The sequence below is a fragment of the Calypte anna genome, chromosome 1 (assembly GCF_003957555.1).
Source record: "Calypte anna isolate BGI_N300 chromosome 1, bCalAnn1_v1.p, whole genome shotgun sequence".
In the NCBI taxonomy this organism is placed as follows: Eukaryota; Metazoa; Chordata; class Aves; order Apodiformes; family Trochilidae; genus Calypte; species Calypte anna.
In genome coordinates, this window is record NC_044244.1 from 96,618,321 (window position 1) to 96,644,801 (window position 26,481).

The 26,481-nt window shown below is 39.9% G+C and overlaps 1 protein-coding gene across 1 annotated transcript in view; it reads left to right on the forward strand.

Annotated features, from left to right (window-relative positions):
- The first annotated feature begins 412 nt into the window (after positions 1-412).
- Positions 413-26,481, forward strand: part of GBE1 (1,4-alpha-glucan branching enzyme 1) — a 149,446-nt gene continuing 123,377 nt past the window's right edge. The window contains exon 1 of the mRNA XM_030444095.1: positions 413-584. Coding sequence (XP_030299955.1) covers positions 481-584 — 104 coding nt within the window. The 5' untranslated portion in view covers positions 413-480. The remainder of the gene's footprint in view (positions 585-26,481) is intronic.

Here is a 26,481-nt window from a genome sequence, read left to right on the forward strand (position 1 = left end):
GCACCGCATCCCGCCTTAGGGGTGGCTCCGCCAAGCACGCCCCCCCCAGACCCTGACACGGTTTAGGGAACGATTTGCCCTCCGCCCTCCTTCCCGCTATCAGGCAGCATGCCGGGGCCACGAAACCAAACCCCTCCGCAACAAGGGGACGAAATCTCCCCCGTACCCTCTCCTCCCCCTGGCGCCCCCCGAAGCACCCTGAGCCCCGACACCGCCCCACCGCGAGGTGCGTGGGGGTGGGGTGCTAGGGGGGAATGGGGGGGGGTGGGTGGGGGTAGCAGCAGCGCGGCCCGAGCCGCTGGCACGGCGGGCTGGGAGGGGCGGCGGAGGCGGCCGCCTCCCGGCCCCGTGGGGCTGCCCCGGCCGGTGGGCGGCGCCGGGCGGTGAGAAGCAGGGGGCGCCTCGCCCGCCCGCCCCGGCCCCCCTCCCCGGGTGTATATAGCGGCGGAGCGGAGCGGCGCGGATCCCGCGGCGGGCAAGATGGCGGCCGCCGTCAGCACGGAACCCCCGCAGCCGCCGAAGCTGCAGGAGCTGCTGAAGCGGGACCCCTACCTGGCCCCCTTCGAGACGGACTTCAAGCGCAGGTACAGCCCTGCCCCGGCCCGTCCGCCGGCGGCCTAGGCCTTCGCCGCAGGGAAGGGGAGCGCTGCCTTAGCAGGGAGAGGGGCGGCCGGCGAGCAGGCAGCGTTCGCCCGCCTCTGGGGGCGCCGGAACGGGCGGGGGGAGCGGCGGGGCGGGCGGTGTCCCCTCCCCCTCTCTGCTCTCCCCTCCCCGTCGCGGCGGGGGCTGTCCCTCAGTCAGCGCCGGGCCGGCTCTGCTTCCCGCCCCGGCGGTGAGGGAGAGGGGGTAACGGGCGGCTGTCCCCGGCGCTGGGGGTTTCGTGCCGGCTCTTTCGACGGAGGCGCCTCTATCGCGGGCGGAGCCGCCGGCGGCTCTCGGCTGGGCCTCCTGAGCCGGGCAGGCGGGCTCCAGCAGGGAGGCCTCGGCCGCGGGCCTCTCCGCCGGCGTTGCCTGCTCTGTAGGCAGCTGGGCCGTCCTGTCCCGGAGCCTTCCCATGCAGCGTCTCCGGCACTTCAGGAGTCTTCGTTATCTCTCTTAGGTTGGCCTGAAAGCGTCATCGCCTCGTGATGGCGGGGAGGGGAAGCGGCTCCCGGGCTATCCTGGCCTTTGGGGCGCGGGCACAGGTGTGCCGAGGGCGCTGTGAGCGGCTTGTGGCGGTGCGCAGCCGAACCGCTGTCGCTAGTAAAAATGTTCTTTATTCCCACCACGATAACCCGTAAATAAACTGCTCGTCTTTCTGAAGACTTTTCCTTAAGGTGCATTCTTGGAGGTATATCTTGAGTGCTCAGGTCGGCTGTTCAGTCAGACTTGCAATCTGTGTGCGTTAGGTTGGTTTCAGGTTGCCGCTCTGAGCATCCCTGTTCTGCTCCGCCTCTCGCCGGGAGCTGCGGCAGCAGCAGTTCTGCGGCCGGGGGCCTGGGCCAGTGCCTGCCAGCAGCTGCTCTAGCTGGGGAGACCTGTATCCGTATGCAGAGCCATCCTGCTGAGTTGTAGCAGACTGCTAAAACTTCACCTGCTGCTTGAAAACAGGAGTTAGGAACTCGCATAATGCCAACTTTATATGCTGCGTTTCTCTAGCAGATAATAAAAATATACTTGACAAATGCTGTATATCCCAGAAGCCTGGAAAAGTCTATGTGGGAGGGAAGTAAGAGTGAATTTGGATTTTTTTGTTTGTTTGTTTGTTTTGTTTTGAAAGAACTTGGCATTTCTTCTTTACTATATTACACAGGGTACTTCAGTTTTAGCATTCTCAGGTGTCCTGTTGTGTTCTGGCAGAGAGTAGTGGTAAGGTTAGATCTTGTAAAATGGGATTAAGGATCGGTTAAGGTGCTGGTCTGATTTACAGAACATTTGCTCAAACTGTAATCTCTAATGATGAATAATTGAATATTTTAAACAAAGATTCCTGTCAAGGTTGTGGTAATGTGTGTAGTGCTTGTAAAACACCTAATTGTTTCAATTGGCTGATTTAGCTCTTAATAAACTTACTTACTAAAACACTTGGGCTTCCCCAATATGCCTGCCGTCTAAATGGGCACACTGGGATAGCTTTGTGTATTTTTCTGAGGATTTTATGGCTGTGCCAAATGCAGTGAGTTTGCAAAACTTCTGAACTTCTGGGGTTTATTCATCTTGGGCACAAAACTTCAGATCCTCTTTATGTCTTGTCCCTTTGTGGTTTCTGAACCTGAATTGGTCCCTTACAATATAATTATTGTGGATTATACTGTTAATTATTTTACTCTTGGTTCTACTATTAATTAGTTTAAGAGAGTAAGGGAAAACTTTTGTGACAGCTTGTGGTAAGCTGAATGTCTTATTTGAAGCCCAAACAATGAGCCTGTCCAGTCTTTCACCCTGTAGATGGTAGAGAGTGCCAAGGAGGAAGAGTACAAACACAGGGAAATGCCCATTGGTATCTCCATGCGATGCTTATCCCAGCTTCAAGAGTGCTCAGGAGAAAGGAGTTTTGAAGCCTAATTACTGCTTCTGTGAGGAACCAGTTCCCTGGGGTATTTTGATCCTCCAGCATGTGTGTTTCACTTACTTTACCCGCTTCATGTACAACACCAGCCTTACACAACTGCCTTCGCTTTGTCCATGAAATCCTGTGTGGTGCTCTACGATTTTTGTTCCAAGCTGAAGGATCCTGATGTGTTTAACTGGTGGTATGAAGGCGTTCCACATGTCAAATCCTTTGCTGTGTTGTTTGTCTTTCTTGGCCCCTTTTGAGATGGGAGTGGGAACTGAAAACAGTTCTTGAGTTGAATATTATGTGGATTAATACAGTTACATGATAATGGCACTTGCATAACCAATCCTTCAAGTGAAAATATAAAATACACCTGGTAAGCTATCTAGAAGCAGAAATGTGTTTAGGTGCCTTTAATTTTGAAGCCCCAAACAGACATGCAAAGTGTGGTTGCACATAATAATCTTAAATCCTACTGGCAGAAAATTCTTATACCTTTAGAAAGGTAGCAATTATTTTAGGTGGCGACTTAACTGTTGTTCATGCATTTTTGGGATTACTCTTAAGTAATCTGGTGGATCAGGTGTACCCCACAGAATGTAGGAAAGGCTGTGATGAAGCAGCCAGGAATATGTGGTGTTGAGCAAATCTATGTATTGGGAGTTACCAGCTGTCAGCTGCTTGCTGTGGCCTCATCATAGGTAGGGCAGAAGCACTAGTTCTTCATATATGTTTGGTTTTAGCAGCTCCTTTATATGTGTGGGCTAGGAAAACTGGATAGAAATACCAATCAAGAGTTGAACAAATAATAATAATCTGTTCACTATTCCTTCTGATACTACTGGCTGGCTTTCTTTCTGTACCTTTGTTTTTAATACTCACAGAGAGCATCGGTTTTTGCCAGTTGAATAGTTTAAGCAACAAAGATGCAGTAGTTTCAAATCAGAAGGCTGAGTTATTCCTGACGAAAGGGGCAGGAGGCAGCTGTTTTGCCTGGTATCTACCCTGTAGCACCAGGAACATTTTGCCTGGGTTAGGATGCTTTGGGAAAGAACAAAGTGAACCAGACTTGATCAACTACTGTATGTGTTGGTAATTTTACTGTAAAAGTCTAAATTTCTTCTTAAAGCTTGTAGTGATGTTGGCTTTATTTAAAATTAAAATTCAGGACTGATGGGAATTTTTTAGCATATAGCTATCATACTGTGCATTGCTTAGAGAAGTAAAATCTGGGGATTTTACACCTAGATATTTAGGTAGATACCTTTCAGCTGCACTTAGGTTGTGATTAATCTCTGAAGATGTGCTTTCACAATCTCTTTGGGCAGCCTTTCTTGCTGTTTGGCTAAACTTTTTGTGAAAATTTTTCTTAATACTGTGATTCCCTTGTTTCAGCTTTACTCATTAGAATCAAAACATCATCATAGGATGTCTAGGGTTGGAAGGGACCTTAAAGACCATCCAGTTCCAAGCCCCCCTGCATGGGCAGGGATATCTTCCACTAGAACAAACTTCCACTAGAGCCCCATCCAACCTGGCCTTGAACACTTCCAGGGTGGGGGCAGCCACAACTTCCTTGGGCAACTGTCTTACCACCCTCAAATTAAAGAATTTCTTCCTAATGTGTAACCTAAATCTTCCCTCTTCAAGTTTTAAACCTATTTCCCTTGTCCTCTCACTACACACCTATGTAGAAAACCCTACCTCAGCTTCCTTGTAGTCCCCCTTCGGATATTGGAAGGTTGCTATTATAAGGTCACCTCAGAGTCTCTTTTTTTCCAGGCTGAACAACCCCAACTTCCTCAGCCTGTCTTCGTAGGGGAGGTGCTCCAGCGCTCTGATCATCTTAGTGGCTCTGCTTTGGACACATTTCAGGACCTCTAGGTCCTTCTTATGTTGGGGGTTTCAGAACTGGACAGGGTACTCCAGGTGGGGTCTCACAAAAGCAGAATAGAGGGGGAGAATCACATGGAAATGAACCAGCAATCCATGCTTGCAGCCCAGGAGGCTCATCATCCTGGGCTGCATCAAAAGAAGCTTGACCAGCAGGTAGAGAGAGGTGATATTGCCACTTTTTTCTGGCAAGATCTCACCTGGAGTACTGCATCCAGCACTGGAGCCCTCAATACTGTAAGGACATAGTTAAAGATCAGTTAATGAGGCTGGACACCCATAAATCCGCAAGTCCTGTTGGGATGCACCGTGAGCCTGCAATGTGCCCTTGTAGCCAAAAAGGCCAATGGCATCCTGGGGTGCATTAGAAGGGGGATGGCTGGTGGGTCAAGAGAGGTTCTCCTTCCCCTTTACTCTGCCTTGGTGAGTAAGGCACATCTGGAATGTTGTGTCCAGTTCTGGGCCCCTCAGTTCCATAAGGACAGGGAACTGCTTGAAAGAATCCAGCAACGAGTGACCAAGATGATTAAAGGAGTGGAAAATCTCCCTTATGAGGAAACACTGAGGGAGCTGGGGCTCTTCAGCTTGGAGGAGAGTGAGGGGTGGCCTCATCAATGTTTATAAATATGCAAGGGGAGAGTCCCAGGAGGACAGAGTCAAACTTTTCTCAGGGGTGACATCTCCTTCCCTCTTCCCTGGAGATATTCAAAACCTACCTGGACACGTTCCTGTGTGACCTGCTTTAGGTGATCCTGCTCTGTCAGGGGGTCTTGAACTCAATCTTTCAAGGTCCCTTCCAACTCCTAACTTTCAGTTATTTCTATGACAAGGACCTGATGGAGTGGGTGCAGAGGAAGGCCACAAAAATGATCAGAGTGCTGGAACACCTCTCCTATGAAGACAGACTGAGGGGCTTGGGTTATTCAGCTGGGAGAAAAGAAGAGTCTGGTGAGACCTGATGGCAACCTTCCAGTGTCTGAAGGGGACCTGCAGGAAAGCTGGAGAAGGACTCTTTTAAAGGGCCTGTAGTGACAGGACAAGGGACAATGGTTTTAAATTAGAGAAGAATAGATTTAGATTGGATGTTAGGAAAAAGTTCTTTACCTTTAGGGTAGTGGAAAAAACGGAACAGGTTGCCCAGGGAGGTGGTTGAGGTCTTATCCCTGGAGATATTCAGGGTGAGGCTTGACAAGGCTCTGAGCAACCTGATCTAGTTGAAGATGTCCCTGCTTATCGCAGAGGGGGTTGGACTAGATGACCTTTTGAGGTCCCTTCCAACCCAAATTATTCTATAATGCTATGATTTTTACAGAGGCTTTAGTTTATCCTTTATCACCTGTGCCTTGAGCAGGTGCATGCTTGTCTTGCTGGATTTCACATCTACCTTTCCTATGCTGTGCTGTGTCCCTTCACCCATAGGTGGGTGACTGCATGGCAGCATGCTCAGTACTGAGATCTTTGCACATTCTTTTATTTTTTCCTTTATTTTTTCCCCACTTTTGAGAATTGCCATATTCATGATGAAATAATTTGTGATTTTCCCCTCAAGTTCTGAGAGTTTTCCTCCTGGTTTCAAGAGCTGTCTCCTTTAGCCTCTTGTAAGGCATAACTTCTTGTTTTAGAAGCTGACTTTTTCCCATTTTTTTTAAAGTGCTGAAAAACACTGAATGGATGTTTTGATAGCAACAAAGTGCTTCTCTAAGTAAGTGATGCTAGGGCCTAGTTAAATCTTAAGCGTGGACTGTGGTCTGTAATAGTTAAATGAGTGAGGAGGAGGAAGAAAGGGACTGCTGGTTGCACTCCCTCCTCAGTAGTTTTGTCATGCCTGGGCATACTGTTGCAACTGGTGTTTGAAGGAAGGACAGAAATCTGTAATTTTTTCTTTCTCTGGATGCCTGAAGCTGACCCTGAGTTTGGGAGGAGATTTTCTTTGGGAAGAGAGGAAATTTTCATAGTGTATACAGTGAACATTCAGCCTTCATTCAGAGCTTGAAACAACAATTTATTTTAAAAAATAGCACCTTCCTCCTTCCCCCCAAACTGTTAGTGTTTGCATAGGATATCACTGTGCTACATTGTTTGACCATCTGTGATACCTTTTCCCACAATATTTTGTTAACTCCCAGGTGTTATTTAGGCTAAAGACTGTATAGTTTAGTATGTATTTTTAGTCTTTTACTTCTCAGAACATAATTGATTCAATTAAAACCATTAATGCCTGTAGTGTAATTGCATTTTATGGAGTTACAAACTAGTGTTAGGAAATGCTGCCCATTAGAATTTTCTGCTGCAGCAATATGCATGGCTTAGTATATTTTACCAGCCCCTGCAATGGCCTCTGTAATCTACTGATTATATAGTCCTCAGTGAAAGCTTTGTTAATAGTTCAATTTATATAGAGTAAATAATTAAAACTTCCGTCTTTATTGTGATGCAAGCATCAAATAGGATAGTGATTTGTTCAGCTAGACCATCTATCACCTGTAGTGCTTGGTCATAGTTATGGGTTGAGAGGAAAAGTCTCGTTTCTTAAGTGCAGGTGAGTTTTTGGTTGAGGACTAGAACACCTACTCAGTGGCTTTAGTAGCTGTATCAATTAGCAAGATGTCTGTCAGTGGTTCATAGGTTTCTAGCAGTGTTCTTAGACCTCTGCACTCTTACAAAAGCAAAGTACTTGCCATTTTACTGTTTGCGTCTACCTAATAGAAGATTACTGCTGCTTTAGTGATGGCTCTGCCATTTTTTCCAAAGAGGTGCACAGTGGTGGGTACTGACTGAGACACTGAAAATTAATATAATGTATTAAGGCAATTTATCAAGTACAACAAGGTCAGGTTTTTGTATTCAAAATATTTAAAACAGTTTCCCTCTGGAAAAAAAAAATGTTGCAAAAAAAAAAAAAAATTTAGGTATGATTGCCTCTTCCCCAAGTGTGTAACAATTTATTTTACAATGTTATAGTACCTCTTGTCAACAAGTTGAAGGCCAGTTATTAGTGGTGATTCCTGGCTTCGCTTCAAAGATTAAGCTTCCAGGCTGCTGAGAACAGCAAAGTTTGCTTCACCTGATGTTGCTGTCTGAAGCACCTTACTAATGAATATTACCTGGACATCATTTGCATGTAAAGTTTAGTGTAGGCCCTTGATCTCATGTCTCAGAACAGATGTCTGAAAAATTGTCTAATGACCCAGATCAAATAGTTGAATGATGCAAACAACTTGTAAGTGTTCCATTAACTTGAATATTTCTAAACCTAGATTTATTTTAACCTGTTTTCTTGGTATGCATATAAAAACTTCCAGCAGTTTCTTTAAACATGCATCATCCTTTTAACTGATGTTAGGTGAAGGCTTTCTGTTTTACACCCTTTTCCTTTCTGCTGTGCAGTTGCTCAGGCGCAGTATAATCATGGTTCCCAAAAGTCCCTGCTGTTCTGATGTACTGTGTTGCTGGACTTTGTGGTAGTGTGTCTGCTCTTGTGTTAGTGTTGGAGAATATTTTCACAGTGGGACATGAAGTTCCAGTAAGTGTGGACCTACTTCCCCAGATTAGGAATACCAGGGCTAGAAGGTTATGCTGAGGTCAAAAAATGTAGCCTAGATCTACTAAAGAACCTGTGTGATAGTCACATAAAATTCACTACTAAGTTCAGGCTTTGTCATGTGAGCTGGTCTTTTATACACTGAGTGATTTGTCTCCATTCGTGTGTTCTGCAGTCTTTAAAAGCAAGCTGGGATTTGGGTCTTTCCACTTTTTTTAATTCTGCCCACTCAAAATGAAAACAGTCCCCCCTTTTTGGTCAAGAAAAGGCTTCTAGCAGTGTGGATAAGCCAATATACTCAAACAGATCTCATTGTAGAGGGTGTTTAAATACCAATGCAAAGATGTGCAGCTGGAAGAGACTTACTTTTCTATTTTTGGGCAGTGTTTAATATCTGATCTTCATTTGCCCTCATTTTTGAGTGAGAAAGCTAATGTAGAAAACTCTTTAGGAGACACCATGTCGACACAAGCGGGAAAAAAACTTAGTGTTGATCCCAAATGGATGTAGGTAATTTAATACAGCCAATGTGGGGATTTTTGTTGACAAAACAATGTATTAGATGGTTGTTAAATGCTGTGCTAGCTGTGTGTGTGTGTGTGGCCAGACTTCTGTTTTGAGGGCACTTTCTTTTTTTCTAGCTTGTTACTAATAGGCAGGCTGCATGTTTTTTCAGGAAGATATGTGCCTCTGGGCATTCTCCATGGTTGCATATGAATTGTGTCATTGTCAGATCCAAGTTTTTGGATGTAGCAGCATTTGATAAGATGCTTTGGAGGAAGGGCAATAGGACCAGGGGAGATTGTCTGAAAGACTCCTATTGAAATCATGCTGAGTCACTGGATGTTTTAAATGAGAACATGCTGCACTACCACAACTGTTGGGAAATTGCCCATCTAGAATGAATTCATTGCATAAACTTAGGAGTCAGCAGCTCATTTTAGGAGCTATCCTGATTGTATTGTACCTGGTATTCCAGAAAAAAAAGGAAAGCATAATTCTGCTGTATGTGCCTGGCTTAAGCAGACATCTTGGGTATTTTAGGTTGTCTAAAATGCTGCTGGACACCCCTGCTTATGCAAGCACATATACTGTTAATGTCATTTTTATACCTATTGTAGTAAATACTCACAGTGTAAGTGTTCCTAGTTTGAGAAACCAGATTTGGAAACTGTAAATTAATTGACACTTTCCATTCCAAAACTTAATGCAGTTCACTTTGAAATTATGAATCTGATTGCTTTCAGTAAGATTTAATTTGTCCTGTGCAAACAATTGTTCCTGCAAAATGCCACTCCTCTATGAAATTGTTAAACTTTAATAGAAATTAGTGTTGTATTCTATTTTTGTGTACCATTTTTAGGAGAAAATTTGGGAAACATGCTGGTTGTAAATACTTGCACAATAGCTTTGAATTGTTACACAAACAGTAGCAATGACTCCACATCAAAACATTTGTGAAATAGGAGGTGTGATGGTGTGGGGCAGGAGCTGGTGCGGGGGCTCTGTAGAGGTTAGAGATAAAATTCACCTTTTGAGAGAAGAAGAAATTAGAGGTAACTGCTGAGAGTATCACAGTCTGCATAATTTGTACATAAAGGTAAGAACCTAAGGCAAATAATACTTTTTGTCAGTTCTCAAATCTTTCGTGAGTTTGTATTTTGAACTTGTCATTTGATGTTAACTCTTCTGTCCCACCCTTCTGTTATTGATCTCCTGACCCCCTCAAAACCCTAATATCCCAAGGAGAAATACAGGAAAAATGTGGAAAAAAAAAAAGTCCTTCCTTTATAAGAAAGGAAGGAACAGAGCTGGGGAAAAAAAAAAAAGCTTTAAAGTTTTAGGCTCTGAGACTACAGTTTTTTTATGAGAATGCTAGTAGTGAAGAACAAGGTAAAACTTCTGCATGCTGCATGAGCCAGGTGACTCAAATCTACTGTCTGAACAAACAAATCCTCTCTGTCAGTTGACATGAACTCCCAAGCTTTATCTTAATCTTTGGAAAGCTCATGGATTATCATATCTTTCAAGTTCAATACATGGATATTGTTTGTACTAAAATATTTCAGTTTTTGGGAGTAGACAGTATGTGTCTGTCGCTGAGCCTCTGGCACAGCCTCTGAACATTTATGGGAAATTTTGCAGTGAAGCAGAAAGTGAAGATAGTCAGTTGGAAAAGGTTTTTTTATCACTCTTTTTCAATACGAATCTGAATTTTTCATCCTCAATTAGAGGAAGTTATTTAGAAAAGTACAGCTTAAAAAATAGTGTAGCAGTAACTTTAAATTTTTCATATTGCACTTAGTATGATGTCTGTACTGTCTTCTTCCATTGGTCTAGACTTTTGGAGGCTGAATGGTTGCTACTTACTTGCCCCTATTTTTTTCAGTTAAGATGCTATCCTCCTCACACCTGGGCTCCTTTCTTCCTTCAGCTCTTTGCTACTTTCTTATCACTGTCTAGCGGTTGTTTTGAACAAGAGCAGGCACTTGGGTGATGGTTTCAGCGTATAGCACCAGCAGAAAAATCACATTCTGACAAACTCCAAAGGGATGGAAGAGAGACTGCAGCAAAATGTAGCATTTAGGTTAGCTGTTTCCATCTGTGTCCATCATCTAAGCATTTTTTTCCCCTTCCTAAAGAAAGCAAATCAAAATAGGCATTACTGTCTGCGTCAGGCAGTAAAGGAGAAAGCCTAAAGCCATAAAGGCTTTTTTTTTTTTTTAATGTAGCAGTGTAGTACTGGTGAGTGTCCTTAAGTCTGCTCAAAATTGAAGGTATTAATAGTTTTATCTTAGCTTTCACTGGTGTAAAGCTATTGGTTTGAGTATGAAAGGTAGCTTTTCCTTTGTTTGCTCTACAGCTTCCTTTATAGCTTTTTTTGGAAAATGAAAAAAAAATTTCTTTAATTGCACTTTATATAGTTAATGCAGAAGTGTATGCACACAGCCTTTGGAGGCATTTCTAGCTAGTATGTGTATTTATTTAACCTTCCTGGGTTTCACTGGGAAGTTTAACTGTGGCTTATGGAGTTTGATTTAATCAGTGGCATATTTGATAGGAGTTTTATAGTAAGAGTGAGTTCTTGAATACTTAATTTTATAAACACCTGAAAGTTTTTTCAAAATATTGCTGCTTTATTTTAATTCTGTTTACAATGATTGGAAAGTATTTAAGAAAAAAGAAATCAGGCTCTTAACAGTCTCTTTTAAATAGCAGCAAACAGATTTTTAATAGTAATGCAGTTGCAGTGTAATTTGAATGTGATTATAGTGATTAGTTCCTTCAAAAAGAAAAGTATAAATAACTCTTATTAGCATTTAGATTTATTTGCTGAACCTTGGATTTTCTTTGTATCATTAAAATTCTGGACGGAACTTTTTTTTTCTAGTTACTACTTACCTGTTATCCTAAAATAAGTGAATGTGGGAGTTCATAAATCTTATTATTTGTTGCTTCACTTGAACACTGTAAAATTAATGTAAACAAAGCACCTCAAAACTGAAGAATTGAAGACCCCACCCCTCCTACATCTCTCTCCCGTGCCTTCAGTCTTAGATGCCATAATTTTGATAGTAAATCTATGTGGAACTTTAAAGGAATGTTTGAAGTACTGATTCTTTGAGCTGCTGTACTACAGTTGTTTTGTTTTTTGAGAAAGTGGCTTTAGGTTATAATGTGGGTGTATAAGAGTATGGTGTATCAAATACATATTTTTTCACGTTGCTAAGATAGACTATTAATAAACCACTTGAGTTTGCAGAAGGAGGGCAAGGGTGGGGGGGATGTTAACTAATCTGTACAGTGGTAGTGCCAGGTACTGACACTGGGAAAGTTTAGCTCTGTCTCTTGTATATAAATACCACCCCTCTTTCCCCAGCATTTGCTGTGAAGTGAGTGTGGATTTATAGTGAGAGTGGTCTTTTCTCTGATTCTAAGATTATTTTAATAATGTATATATATACACACATATATATACATTATTTTACGCATATATATGCGTATGTACGCATATATATACGCATATATATACATTATTAAAATAATATATGTGTGTATATATATATATATATATTTGCTTTTTGGAGGCAATTCTGAGCATGTTTTAGACACATAAACTAATTTCAAATTCACTTTGTCCTCCCAGACCAGCTCAGGGCACTCCAGCTGGTCCCTATGCAGTGGCTGACTACTCATGCCAATATTCAGGCTTCTCAAGCCAAAGTATGAGACCTAACAGAGCAGATGGGGACTGTTTAATGTCACCAGCTCCTCAAATACAGTGTTGTCTTCAAGACTTCCCAGAGCTTTCATGCATGTATTTTTTAAACTTAACTGGTTATTTTTTTTATTCAGTTGTATAATAAAAATATAAGTTCTTTGCTGATAAAGTTCTTAGTGGCAGCAGAAGACTCAATCTATATATTTGATTGTTCAAAAATACACTTTTTTACTCCTGAGAAAAGCAATTTGTCTCTTTTTGTTTAAAGATTACCCAATTAAAAAGTAGTGCTTATAGTAGACAAGTTAAGCTAGTCATTGATACCTTTAACTGGTAGAACCTTTCTGTAGAACCTTTCAAGTGATAAATTTAAGATGTTCACAGTCAGTTTGTGTATGGAGATACATGATATATGCATTTCAGTTACAACTTGTGAATTCTGGGAATTATGTGAGAAGCTTTACTGAAAGATGAAGTGCTTAAATAGACATAATAATTATTCTAACTTTAAAATTTAGCAAATTTGGATCTAAATAGTGCTTGGATGTCAACTATTTTAGCACAGCCAGTAAACCAGGAATGTTGCTACTGCACAATAACAATGACTGGATTAAAGTATCTTTGCCTTCTGAATAGGATCTCATGTGGACCGTGAAGTTTTGGACTGAGTATTAGAAGATAACCAGCGATGTCTTTGAGTGTGACTATCAGCTGTTATGTATTTGACCAAGCTATTTAGTTTTTTGCTTAACAGTAAGTAGGAGAAACAATTTCATAAACAAAACCCATGCTTTCTTTGATACCAGAAGCAAAAACTTCTAAGATGTGGGCCTTTCAATTGGAGAACAAGAAGTAAGGTATCACCATCCCTAATATAATGCATTATCATCAAAGTAGACATCAGACTAAGCTTTCAGCAAGCCATGATTGAGTGCTCTGAGAGTAGCTGTAAATGGCAACTTTACCCATGAAGTGTCATTGTAGAAGACTTTGACCATTATGACTTCTGCCAGAAGCATCTCCCAGGTCTTACTAGGTAGGAAATGCCAAGCCTATTAAGGTGTGATTATTTTCCAGATATACTGCTGAACAGCTTGTTCATCTGTACACAGCAGGGATCAGTGTCTTTTTATTCCAAAACCAGTACCTGTTGGTTAATGTTCAATTCTCACTGTTTTCTCAAAAACCTTTAGTCAATTCTTGGGTGTAGGTTGGGTAATCACTGTGTTACTTGGCAGGGAAACCAAAAAAGGGGGTACTGAATTAAGTCTGGGATACAGAAAAGCATTAACAGTATCACACAGAATGTTTGAGAAGTGGTTGTGTAGTCAGTACAGGTTATAAGTGCAAGAACATGATTTTGATAATACAAATTGTTACTGGTGCTCACTCCAACCCAGACAAAACTTGTAGTGACAGATTGCTTGGTCTAAAGACATCTGCCCTAAGAACTGTTGCAGCAAATAGGATATTACTCACCAGTAGCATTTGTTAATACAGTAACAAGCCCTTTTAATATAAACCTGGGTTTACAGCAATAGTCTTCACATTTGGAAAGGTCAGAGACAGCTCCCAGGTGCACTTGTTTTAGTTCTTTAGATGCTGCTGAAGTACAGATTTTCACACCACGTTGTGGACTTTACCAAGAGGAAGCAGATAAGACTTTGGGTATTTGGCTCTACTAGTTACTGTGGGTCATCAATCTCAGAGGTTACTTCTGGCTTTGTTAACTCTGTCAGCAGTGTATTACATTGTTGGCTGTTTAGTTGTAAAAATGCCACTGGGATCTCAGGTTTTCTTTAAATAATGAGCTTTGCAACAGCACTTAGTCTATCCTAAGGAAAGCAACAGGTCAGTAATAAATCAAAACGGTTGTTGTATTTCTTTTTGAAATTTTCCAAACTAAGTCTTACCAGCCTTGTTCAAAACAACAGATGTTCTGGGAAAGTCAAGATTTTTTGTTCTATCCTTATCTTATTCTGCTTTCTAACTTTTTCTTGGTCATCTTTTCCAGACTCTGAGTTGTCTGTCTGAACTGTAATAAATCCAGGGATTTGTCAGAGGGGAGAAGGCATTCAGACTCTTGAACCTGTTTTGGCATTCAATCAATGTTACTTCATGATGTTGGACAACATGGTGCTTACCATAATGTCTGTTACAGTATTTAATACTAACACAATATATATGTATTGTCATGTGGAACAAGTATGTGATTTAACCTTTGTTGTTCCATAAAAAAGGTACCATCATGATGGTCCCTATTTGAAGAGAAGCAGGAGAATAAAGACCAGAAATTGCTTGTGGTGTGTATTGGTGTTTTTGTAGCATTATTCCTGGTATCACCAGTGCTTCTATTTGAAGCAGGATGGTAAGATAGAACTCTGTCAGAGAAACAGTGGCATATAGCCTTAATATTAGTAAAGCAACACATTTATCGCCTTGTTGGAGTGGTTGAAAGCTGATACTTGTTTGCTACTGGCAGAGAGAAATATGTAATTTCAGTGTGATGGCTTCAAATCCTATCTTTGTTTCTGATCATGCAAAACCATAGAAGATGATCAGGAGGAAAAAAAAGCTTTTTTTTTTTCCCCCTGTTGTTGGGGAACCAAAACTTCTCATGGCAAAGAAACTAACAGGAATAAGGAATAACTGTAGCAGGAATTAGGTGGTAATATTTGGGTGGTTTTATGATGGATGTCATACTTTATAATGATGTACCTCAATTTTTCTGTCTGAGTGTTTGCATTTATTTTAAGCCAGGAAAAGTTTTTTGTAGATATGGGATGTTGTGGATTTTTAGTATCTATCTGTAGTGTATTAGATTCCTGAATCTATTTTTGAGTTTTTGATTCTCAAGTGTCAGTGCAAAGAACATTGTCAATCCCTTATAACTTCATCTGGCTTTCTAAGGCTTTCTGCAGGCTAGGCTGACCAAGACTGAAATTTCATGAACATCTATACTGGAGAAGTTAGGAGGGAAGTGAAAAATCAATAAAAGACAAGAGTGCTGTGTGTCTCTTTGCATTTCATGAAGGTGATATTTCTGCTATAGTTTGTGTGTCCCTACAGAGGAGAAAAGGCATTACAGGAACATCAAAATTCTGTAGGATAAGCTTTCACCTGGTAATATACAAAATATAACTAAGGTATATGCAGACATCTAGAAAACAGCAGGGATGGCACAAGCATTGTATCTGTGAAAATGATGAAGACTGAATTTCAGAGTTTCAGAAAGATCTTGCCTAATATGGATACGTGTATGACCTTACTTGAATGACAGATAATTATTAAACAATGTTAAAATTGTATAGAACCCTGGCAAACAAATTGGTCTGTTGCAGTGTAGGACGTCAGATGCAAGTCAGATGTTTAAAAAAATTTATTGACTTGGAAACCTGAATAGTTTGTCACCTTCTAAGAAAAAACCTTAGGATATAGTGTTGCAGATACTACCGTAAGATTCTGATACATTTTGCTTTCTCTACCATAATGCAGCCAAAGCAAATTTTGGCAGAAGACAACAGCTTTATGCACACATAGACACGTACACACACAGTGCCTATTGCAGTGTAAATTTGAATTCCTGTCTTGTCAAAGAACTATCTTGCAGCTGTTTAAAAACTGAATTACCTCAGTGAAAAAAAAAAAAAAAAAGAAAAAGGGTTGGTGGGGTGAGAGCTGACAACTTTGGGAGCAACTTTGCTGTGTTCAAGTTATGAAGAGAAAGTGTGGTTATGTGTGTTGTTTGAGGTAGGGTTTTTAAAATAATAGTTAAATGACAAACAGGTTGTAATTACAACCTGAAGTATTACTTTTCACGGTGGCTGCTGCAGTGACATGGTAATTGCAGATACACAATGTCAATAACTTCTGTAGTAGAGTATTGCTTCTGCTGGCTCATTCCTTTGTGCTCGGCTGTGATAGCTGATGAGAGAGCTGGTCAAATGTGGAGAGCCTATATAATGGCATCATTTTATTATGTATATGTGAGTAAGATGGATATCAACCTTCAAATTAGAATAATAGCATATTTCAATGTGTCTCTTCACTAATTCTTACTGTTCTGATATCCTAGCTTGATATCTCTAAGAAATTTTATATTAAAAGGTAGAGTCACATAGCTGCTTTTGTTAAATTCCTGGAAGTACAGGTAACTGCCAAACCTTAAAAGAATGGTTTCTGGACTATTCATGATGTAATTTTTATTGGATATGATCATGTCTGTGCTCCATTGAGTACCATGTATTATGGGAATTGCTTGTGCTTTGCAAAACGCAGCCAAACAAAGAGGATGTTATGATAAATTTGACAGTACAAAACTCCCATGATTATTGCAAAGGAGTATTAAATAAGTAAATATTATGAAAGGATAAAATATAATTTCATTTGTTTTCAGATCTTGACAGTTATTCTGCATTGCAGCTTCTATTTGCTATGTACATTAGTTACCTCACTCATGCTGTTTTCTGCAACCAGACACATTTTTCATGATCCTTGATTATTTTTTATACAGGGAACAATGTGTACTGTATATTGTCAGTGCGCAAGCCAGCACTTCTTAATCTTTGGGGTGTTCAGGATTCTGAGGCTGATAATAAATCTTTCCTTTGCTAAGAGGTAAAGAACTTGGTTATCTTACAAAGTACTGGGAGAAAATTCCTTCCAGAAAGACAAACTTTAGAAAGACAGAAATCATCAAAGCCAACACATATAGTAGTAATCTATAATGTTTTTTTGGGGGCGTTGTTCCTATAACCTGTAGTGTCTGTTATATCAGGCTTGCATCTGAAAGTACACTTCTAGAACAAAAGTATTTCTGGAACAAAACATATCACACCAATTGCTGATTGTGTATAATGTTACAGCTCTTACAGTTTCACTGTAACTGAAATACACTAATTGGAACATGATGCATACTTTTGAAACCTAAAGTTTTCATGAGTGCTGTTGGGATGAGGGAGTAGAGGATGTTGTCCATGTGTATGGAGCTGCTGGGATAGGATGGTGCAGCTCACAAGTAACAGACATTACAAACACAGGCTAAAGTTACAAGTGGTTGTATAATATGGCAGCACTTGTTCTTTAGTTTTGCACTGTGTGTGCACATGTGTTTTGTGGGACTTTTTTGGGGATGATTTTTTCTGTTTTGGGATTTATTTTCTTTTTTTCCTCTCTGAACTGTCTGAGCAGTGAGGATTTTCTGTACCCTTACAGTCAGAAAACTTTGAAGTTCAGTGAACAGACTTCAGAATGAGCTTCTAGTTAACTCAACTAGCTTTGAGTTAAACTTGCTTCTAGTTTTAGTTTGGTTTCTGGGAGGATAAACAAAACCAGAAATAGAACATTTGATTTACGGAAGCTGGGATAGCTTCTATGGCTCTTTGGCTCTTCCCCCTGTAATAAATGGAAACTAGTTGGACAACTAGTTTTTATTCAGAATTTACTATTAAGGCAAATATGGAAGGCACCTGATGATGAAGTTTGATCTAGAAAGGGGTAGCTGACCAGCAACAGGACAATATGCAGTTTTAAAGTGTAGGTTTTGCATGCTGTTTGCTTTAGTAAAAAGTTGCCGTGTCATGTTCAGTGCTGCTTGGGCTAATAAGCATCTGCCTCTGCCAAAATATTTATTTTGAAACTGTTTACCTGTTCTGCCAGATAATTTGATTTGTAAACAATAGTTTAAATAAAAATCTAAAGAATAGCTTTCCCCTTCATGATACCTTAAGGTTTTAACAGACTGGTTTCCATTAGTTTGTGTTGTTGCTGGGTTGTTGGTTTTTTGTTTGTTTTTTTTAAATATATTTTGTATTTTGGCTTTGTGAGCTATTTCAAGTGTTAGACATGTACCATTGTGCCATGGACAGTTTTGGGGCCTGTCTTTTTTAGTATCTTTATCAATGATCTAGATGAGGGGATTGAGTGCTTCCTCAGTAAGTTAGCAGATGACACCAAGTTGGTTGGGAGTGTTGATCTGCTTAAGGGTGGAAGGGCTCTGCAGAGACATCTGGAGAGGTTGGATAGGTGGGCTGTGTTCTGCATTTCGGTCACCCCCATTCAATGCTACAGGCTTTGGGGAAGTGGCTACAAAGCTGCCTGTCAGAGAAGGACCTGGGAGTATTGGTTGACACCCTGCTCAGTGTGAGCCAGTAGTATGCTCAGGTGGCCAAGAAGGCCAGTGGCATCCTGGCTTCTATCAGGAGTAGCGTGGCCAGTGGGAGAAAGGAAGTGACTGTACCCCTGTCCTCAGCATTGGTGACACTGCACCTTGAGTACTGTGTTCAGTTCTTGGACCCTCACTACAAGAAGGACATTGAGGTGCTGGAGTGAGTTCAGAGAAGGGCAAGCAAGCTGCTGAAGGGTCTGGAGAACAAGTCCTGTGAGGGAATTGGGAATGTTTAGTTTAGAGAAGAGGAGGCTGAGAGGAGACGACATTGCTTTCTATAACTAACTGAAAGGAGGCTGTAGGGAGGTGGGTGCTGGCCTCTTCTCTCTCTTAAGTAATGAAAGGACTAGAGGACATGGCCTGAAGCTGCACTAGAGCTTTAGGCTAGGTATTAGGAAGAATTTCTTTACTGAGAGGTAAAGCACCTGAGCCAGGTGCTGGAATGGGCTACCCAGGGAGGTGTTTGAGTTGCCATCCCTGGAGGTATTAAAGAACTATGTAGATGAGACTCTTCTGGACATGGATGATGATGTTTTCGTTTGGTTGTTTATTTTTATGTTGTTGGTTTTTTAAATTTTCTATTTTTTTTCCTTTATGGGGGAAAGGGAATGATGGTTTGGTGCAGTGGTTTTAGAGGCCTTTTCCAACCACGACAATTCTGTGATGCCATATGGGACATGAAACTTAACTGTGTCAGGTGTGTGTTTTGGGTTTGGAACAGAGGCAGTGGCTCTAGCCTGCATTTGCGTGTCTGACCTGTACTGAAGTGATGGTAGGGAGAAGGGCCTTTTATCAGCGTCTCTTATCTGCCCAGTCTGCTGCTGAAAGCTTTTTCTCCTAACCAAATGAAAATGTTGTGTAACACAGTGCATACCAGGGCTTTCTGAACAAAGATGTCAGTAAGCTTTGTCATACAGTCTACCTACTGATGGTCTGTGGCTTAATGTTTAAAAGAAATATAGTAGTTAATTCCTAAAGACAATAAAAGATCAGCTCAGAAAAATGTTATGATAACAAAGTTATTTTTTTTTTCTTAGAGTAGGTGAATGATGTACTGTAAGAATCCAGGCTTCCTTCAAGAGATCTTGAGATGAGGGCGATAGATACCTTCAGCCCTTTGCTGGGTAAGACAATGTAATGTGTGGGCATTAGACTAATTTTAGCCATCCCTCTGCAGTGAGTCAGTCTGTCTGGTTCCCTCCCTGGTGGTGTAGAAGCATGCTGATTTGTATTAATGGAGGCCTGCAAAGGTGGAGAGACATGTTAAATGCAACTGCCCCAAAACTGCCCCAAAAAAGTAATGGGTGCTTTTTAAAAACCTGCAAAGAATACTGTGACAGTCTTGAAAATTTAGGATTAGATTCTTTTATATGCTGGAGATTGGTGTCCTTTACAAAGGACTTCCTGTTTACCCCACACCGCTGCCCCTGCTGATTTATTCAGGGTATTTAAGTTCAGCCTTGTAGAATTAGGGCTGGAGGGCTTGATTTAAAGTTACCAAAAGCTGACTGAAATGTAGGGTAATGTTCTAGATTTTGTAAAGCTCAAAGTGACAAAGTTTTATGTTAATCCTTTTGCTGACATAAATGAGAGGCTGGCAGTAGCAGTTACAGGGGGACTGCCAGTCAGTAGGAGAACGGTATATAAGGTAAGATGTATAGCTTCACATTTCTAATGGTTCTGGTGAGACAGAAAGACAGGGGGTCCCCCAAGGGGTCCAGTGGCAGAGACACACAGCAAGTCTGTGCTTCAGTCCAGAGAGATAAAATGACATTTGGTTCTCTTGGGTCTCAAACCTAAAGGGACAGACATTCTGCACCCTCTCTGGGGTTCCCTTTTTCTAAGGGAAATTTTGTTCTGTCTAGTTGGCACATCCTCTGAATTTTTTAATGTTTTACTTTAAAATCTCTTGTCTTGTACCAATTCAAATGACAATTTAAAGACTTAACTAGTACTGTGCAAACTACATGTTAAGAAGGAAAGAATAGGCAATTATGCCTATAGATGCCAATATTTGTGTAACCTTTTAGTGAATATTTGTGAACCTTTAGTTCATGCTGCCCAGGAGAAAAAAATGTTTAAGTATGGAATTTTTGAGGGTTATATACCATTTACAGACTACAGATATATTGAGGAAATAAATACCAAAGCTACTGTGATGTAATGAATGCACTGTGGCAAAACCATATATTATTCTTTGTGTACCTGTTTTTAATTCCATGCTTCACAAGTAATCACCAACTTTCTTTTTGTTACATATGAAGAGGTTGATTTCCTGACAAACTGAATAACTAAGGCTGTTGGCACACGATTTTCTTTCTTTGTTATTCCCTTGTGCTGCTGCGTAGCAAGTTGACCTAAAATATGGAGTCTGTGCTGGCTGAAGCTCTGGGACAAACCTATTGTCCTTCTTGGCTTCAGTCTCTAAGCTTTACTTTGGCAGTTCTCCAGGCTGAGAGTTGGAGCTAGTGGTGGTTTTCTAGGCATAGTTCCAATAAGAGATATAGCTTTTTTGTTCTGTTGTCCATTTCAGGTGGAAGAAGGGAGAAAAAAGAGGGGTTTTGTGTGTATACACCCAACGTAAACACCCAGATTTGTAGATTGCCATATACATGTGTACATTTTTTTCAGTCAAAAAGTATATTGCACTGCTTTTTCTATTTTGTACTTTGAAGAAAGAAAAACTTTTCAAGCAGGTCAGCTAGTGTAATTGTCTAAGTTTCTCTGTCAAGAGGTAAAAAACATGAATAGTGTTACGAATACTATAGTAGGGGTTGCAAATTACTAAAAAGGGAAATTTTATCTAACATATGACCCATTTGCTTAAACTTTTAGCTGTTTATTCATCTGAAGTAAGTGAACACTTGGTGATACTAGCTTTTTTTATAAAAAAGGTTCTGTGTAAATAAAGCTTGTATCAAAAATTGATATGAATTGCTTAGGGTTTTTTAGAAGGTGCGTATGTATTCATATGCAGATGAGATGAATCTGAAATTATAAAAGCAGAAGGCTTTTCTGCACACATTTGATAGCTTGTTCATCTTTTATTTCTGAACTCGTAGGATTAGACAAATGTTCATGTTTCATAGTCTCTGAAGCTTTCCCAGAGTACTTTCTAAGGGTAAGTCTGATTGCACTTGGGTGTGCATCCTATCAGGGTGACAAACCGTGGCAATCCCAGGCTTTCTAAGTGTGTAATTTTTTTGTTTCCTTATCTCCCAGCCCCTAAATCGTTGGACATGGCTTTCTGTGTGTCTCAAGTTACCTTATGACTTCAGGTATTTTAAATTATGATGTAAACTTCACTGACTTGCAAGTCCTGAGTAATTTATGTTTGACTTACGAGTGGTAGTGCAGTAGTGATTATTGCTATCCCTTTTCTTTACAATTTTCTTTAGTTGTATCACTTCAAAACTTGAGTTGTAAGCTTTCTAATGTTATTACTGACAAGTTGCATTATGTACAAGAGAACAGCATCTACTTGGAGGCTACAAAGTAATGGGGACTCCTATGTTTACCAGGCTGTCCCTAACAGAGTTCAGCCACAAACCCACCAGAAGGCAGGTGTCTGGAAGATGCATCCTATGTACTTATGAACATAAATCATGTAAAAATGGGCATGTGGTTGGGATGAATCTAACAACTGCTGAAAAGTGCTCTTTCTGCAATTTAGGGTTTAACATATTCTTGACATGCAGCATTTCATGTAATTTTATTCAGATTAAAGATTTGTCACAGAGAAACAGTATTCTAATGTTTTAGAAGAATAGCTGGACTAAGTAAAATCTGAATTCTTCTGTTTTCTAAAAGTCTTTGAATATTCAGTAGTAGTGTTTCAGGATTTAATGTTTGTACTTTAAGAAGATGGTGCAAATTAGTTAATGACAGGTATTCATTAAAAAGAGCAGCTTTTAGACTGTACCTTGGAAATGCTTGGACAAAAATTAAGCAGTTGTATACAACTATTTACAGCAGCAATCAACAAGAATATATGCATCTTTCTTCTGTGAGAATAGACTTGATTGTCTGGGACTTGTTAGAATTCCTTAAGTGCTCAGGTTCTAATTATACTTTTAGTATATTGATACTAAATTATAAACATTTTGCATTGTGGCCTGTATAAATTTTTGAGTCCTTGGCTTTCCCTGTTGGTCCTGTCTGCAGTGAAAGCAGTTAAAATTTAAATTTAGACAGGCTTCTGCTGTGACACTAATGTAGTGCTTATGGTGCCTTAAGTGATATGGTGATATGGTGCCTTAAGCTGGTGTGGCTGTGTAGGAGGTCAAGTAGCTCAGGGATGTTGCTCCCTCCACCCCCAAATCCCTCCAGAATTTATTTTGCAGTCACCAAGGGTAATTTTCTTCCTTAAATGTGTCTTCTAAAAGTATCTTCATTGGTTTTACAGATGGGCCAGCTAGCCAGACCAGGTGTGCTTGGTGTGTTGAATGTGTGGTCTATATGAACAGCCCCATACATCTGCTGAGTCTAAATAGCAAACAGTTTTCTCTGTTTAGTAAGAATACTGGGAAATTTCCTTTGTCCCTGTAAAATAGGGTGTTAATCTAGAAGTGGGTAGTAAATACTTAAAGGCCAGGAAGAAACCCACATTGGGTCTATATTTGTGTGCATGATAAAGGGAAAATGAAGCATCTTTTTTAGGTGATGTATGAATATTTGCACACCCTAAAATTGAGGCTCAACTAATGGGATTTAGAGTTATTGAATTAGGTTGTATATGGTATGTTTATAGCCACATTAGATGAGAGGAAAACCAAGAGGGAGCAAGGTTTGGTGTGGATGTAAAGAAACAAGGTGTTAGATGTGGATGTCTTTCCTCTAGCCAACTTATTGTCTGCTATCTATTTAATGTATGACAAAGAAACAGCACTGTAATGAGAATTTTTGTTTGGTTTTCAGGTGATGAGAAGATTTTTATTCAACTTTTTAATGTAGCTTAGTGAACTGCTGAAGATTCAAGCCATTGATCTGAGCCATTAAATCAAGATTTCATTTTTGTTTTTAATTTCTGGAATGTGTTTTTAAAAGGAGTTGAAGTAGAATTTATGGAAATAAATTATGAAGTTATAGCTGGAGCTGCTTTGCAGTTTTTTGTTGGGAAATCAAAGTAATTCTTACTACATAATATGCTTGCTAAAAGTAGGTTTGGCTAGTGTAGCGAGGAATATGTATAGTTTGAAATAATCTGTAGTGTCTTCTGACTTAAAAGCTTTTTCGTGTTTAATAGGTAAAACCTTTTATTCTTAACTTCTTGGGGGTTTATTTAAGAAGGTAAGTCTGTATTGCCATTAGAGTTTCTTTCAGGATTGCTAAGAATGTGGAAGTCAACTGATGAAGCAGACTTGAAATCCAAATTTAGAAAGAAACAGATGGCTGCTTATGTTTACTGATGTGTCAAGTTAGCTAAAAAACAAAACAACGAAAAACTCAACCTCACAATAATCAAAATGCCTTTATTTAAACAAGTAAAATTGTTATTTAAGTCCAGACTATCTTGTCTATGTGCAGAACTTTTACAACCCATAGTTGTGCAAGTGGTTTCCTGCCACACTAAGAATTGCTTTATAAATGGTATAAATGCATTTATGAATGACTGGTGCTTCCAGGGTATTGAAGACCTTCAAGAGGTAATAACAGTTGCAAAGCAAAAGGCATGGAACAATTCTTCTTTAAGAAATTCTGTGTTGCTTTATTGTTGTTGTTGTTGTTTTTCCCTCTGAAATCTATTAACTAATAGTTTTAGCTTGTGGTTTGATTCTAATTTCATACTAGTGCTGTGGGAATCACTGACTCTTTCCCCCAAATAGACCTTGATACCAATTAATATGAAGATAGCCTGTTAAAAATAGCAGTGGAATCAAATAGTCATGGGTAGAATTATTTCTAGCTTCATTAACAATAATTTTGGTAAATAAAGTGAGCGTGTTGTTTCCAGATTAAGGTGTTTTCAGGAATATGTTAAAATGAAGAGTAGAAACTGCTTTGGAAGTTTTCAGTGCATTATTTTAAAAGGAAAAATAAACTTCTTTTAATATGGGGAGAAAGTCTACCCTACAGTTTCCAGTTAAATAGTACTGAATAATACTTTGTATTCTTGAAGTAAAAATGTATTAGTATACAAACTAATTTGTGACTGTATTTTATCCTTGTTATGAACAAATGAATAATCATATTGTTCCCATAGCTTACCTGGGAATGTGATTAGTATTCAGTATTACATATTCTGGTGTGTTTTGGCAACATGAAAACCTGAATGTTTAACAACAACACAATTTCAAATTAAAGTAATAAATCAGTTACTGAAGTGAGGCCTTGCAGCATGCCACACTCCTCGATGGGCACTGAGAGAGCAGTATTCTGTCCCACATGCTTTTGGCAGTAGAAGGCTCTTTATCAGCCACTGTCTTTCCAGTCACGCTTGTGTTCATGTCTTTGCTACATGCTCTGCTGATTACCTTGGAAAAGGGCAATGCTGTAACTGTTCAACTGACCTTTCAGTTTATTTTCTCTTGTGTAATATGAAACATGAGCTAACACAGCCTTCGTCTGCTGATTTTGAGAAGGAGGGCCATGTCTCTCTAGTTCTGCAGCTTTCTGCTCAAAGATGGAGTTTCTCTGTAGTTAATTCAGAAAGGACTCCCATCAATTTACTTTAGAAACCATGACAACAGAGAAGCAAATTACTGTAGCTAAGAGGGTTTTTAGTGTACAATTAATGCATAATTAAGACTATTGAGGAGAGGGATAGGGAAACAATGACTATTAAATGAAGAAATCTCGGTGTTTATCTGATAAATGGTCAGATGTATAAAACAAAATAAATATGATACTGGTAATTTGTTGTCCTGTATACAAACAAAAATCCTCCCTGAACTCCATTATTTTGTGATTTCTGTCTTCTTTAGACTATTACCTCATGACCAGAAAGCTATCTGGAATGCTTTGGCAGATACAGGATATACATCAAAGTGCTGTTCTCTAAAGTTGTAACACAGTTTAGTATAAAATCATATAATTTTTGGGGGTGTCTTTCACCTTTTTTTTTTTTTTTTGTAAAAAGGTAACTATATACCTTTTGTCTCAGAGGACAAAAGATAAAATGGCTTGCTTGTAGCAAATGTATACACTTCTCTTTCATGTCCTCTCTTGCTTGAATTGCTGTCTAAGTAGTTGGCTAGGCTTCTGATAGAAAGAAATTGCTTCTTGCTCCTTCTAAAAACTAGTAATTTGTTACACTTACCCTGTGAGATACATCCCTGTGTTTAAACTGAAGGGGATGATAAATGAACAAACATAGGTGGATGTGGGTTAGAAAGCCTATAAATATTGTGAGGAATTGTGTTCTTAGAAGCCAGATTGATTCAGGTGAGTCTGTGGAGCAATTATTACTAAGCAATTACATTAAGTTTGCATTTGATACCTCTTGTAATCACTCCTGCATTTGTTTCTGAATTGAGCACTGTGTGTTCCTCCTGAAGCTGGTGGCAAAAACATTACAGCTGTCAAATGGCGGTGAAACCACTAAGTTATCCTAATGGCTAAAGCTGGGAAAGAGGCTTATGTGTAGTGCTCTGTATTGTGCAGAAAGAACAGTGCGAGAACTTAAGTCAGCAAATAATCTTCTTGCTAAAATGCTACTGAAATATATTTACCTCTAGATAATAATAGATCTGCCTAATAGATTTCACAGCTAGTAGGCCTTTGCATCTGTTATCAACTGCTGGTGGGGTGTCAAGAAAATCTCTGTAGTATTCTTTTGTTTTCTGCCATTTCCTATGTTTTGTCATGCTCTTATGTGCTACTCTGTATGCTGTTGTTAGAGCTTGACTTGTGTGTCACTGCACTTTAAATTATTTTGAAAAAAGGTTGATGCTGAATCAATTACTTGTCCTGTATGAATAAGTTCCAACAGAGCAAGTGATTACTCATTGCAAAGCCAATATTTTTAACTTCTAAGATAATGCATTTAGCTTGAGACACTAGACTGTGTTACCCCTCATTACTGAAGTCATGAAACATCCAGGGAGGGTTAGGAGATTACATTTGTTTCCTCACCATTGAAAGTGCCCAGAAATTTTAAGCTAACTCCTGAAGTAAGCTGTGAG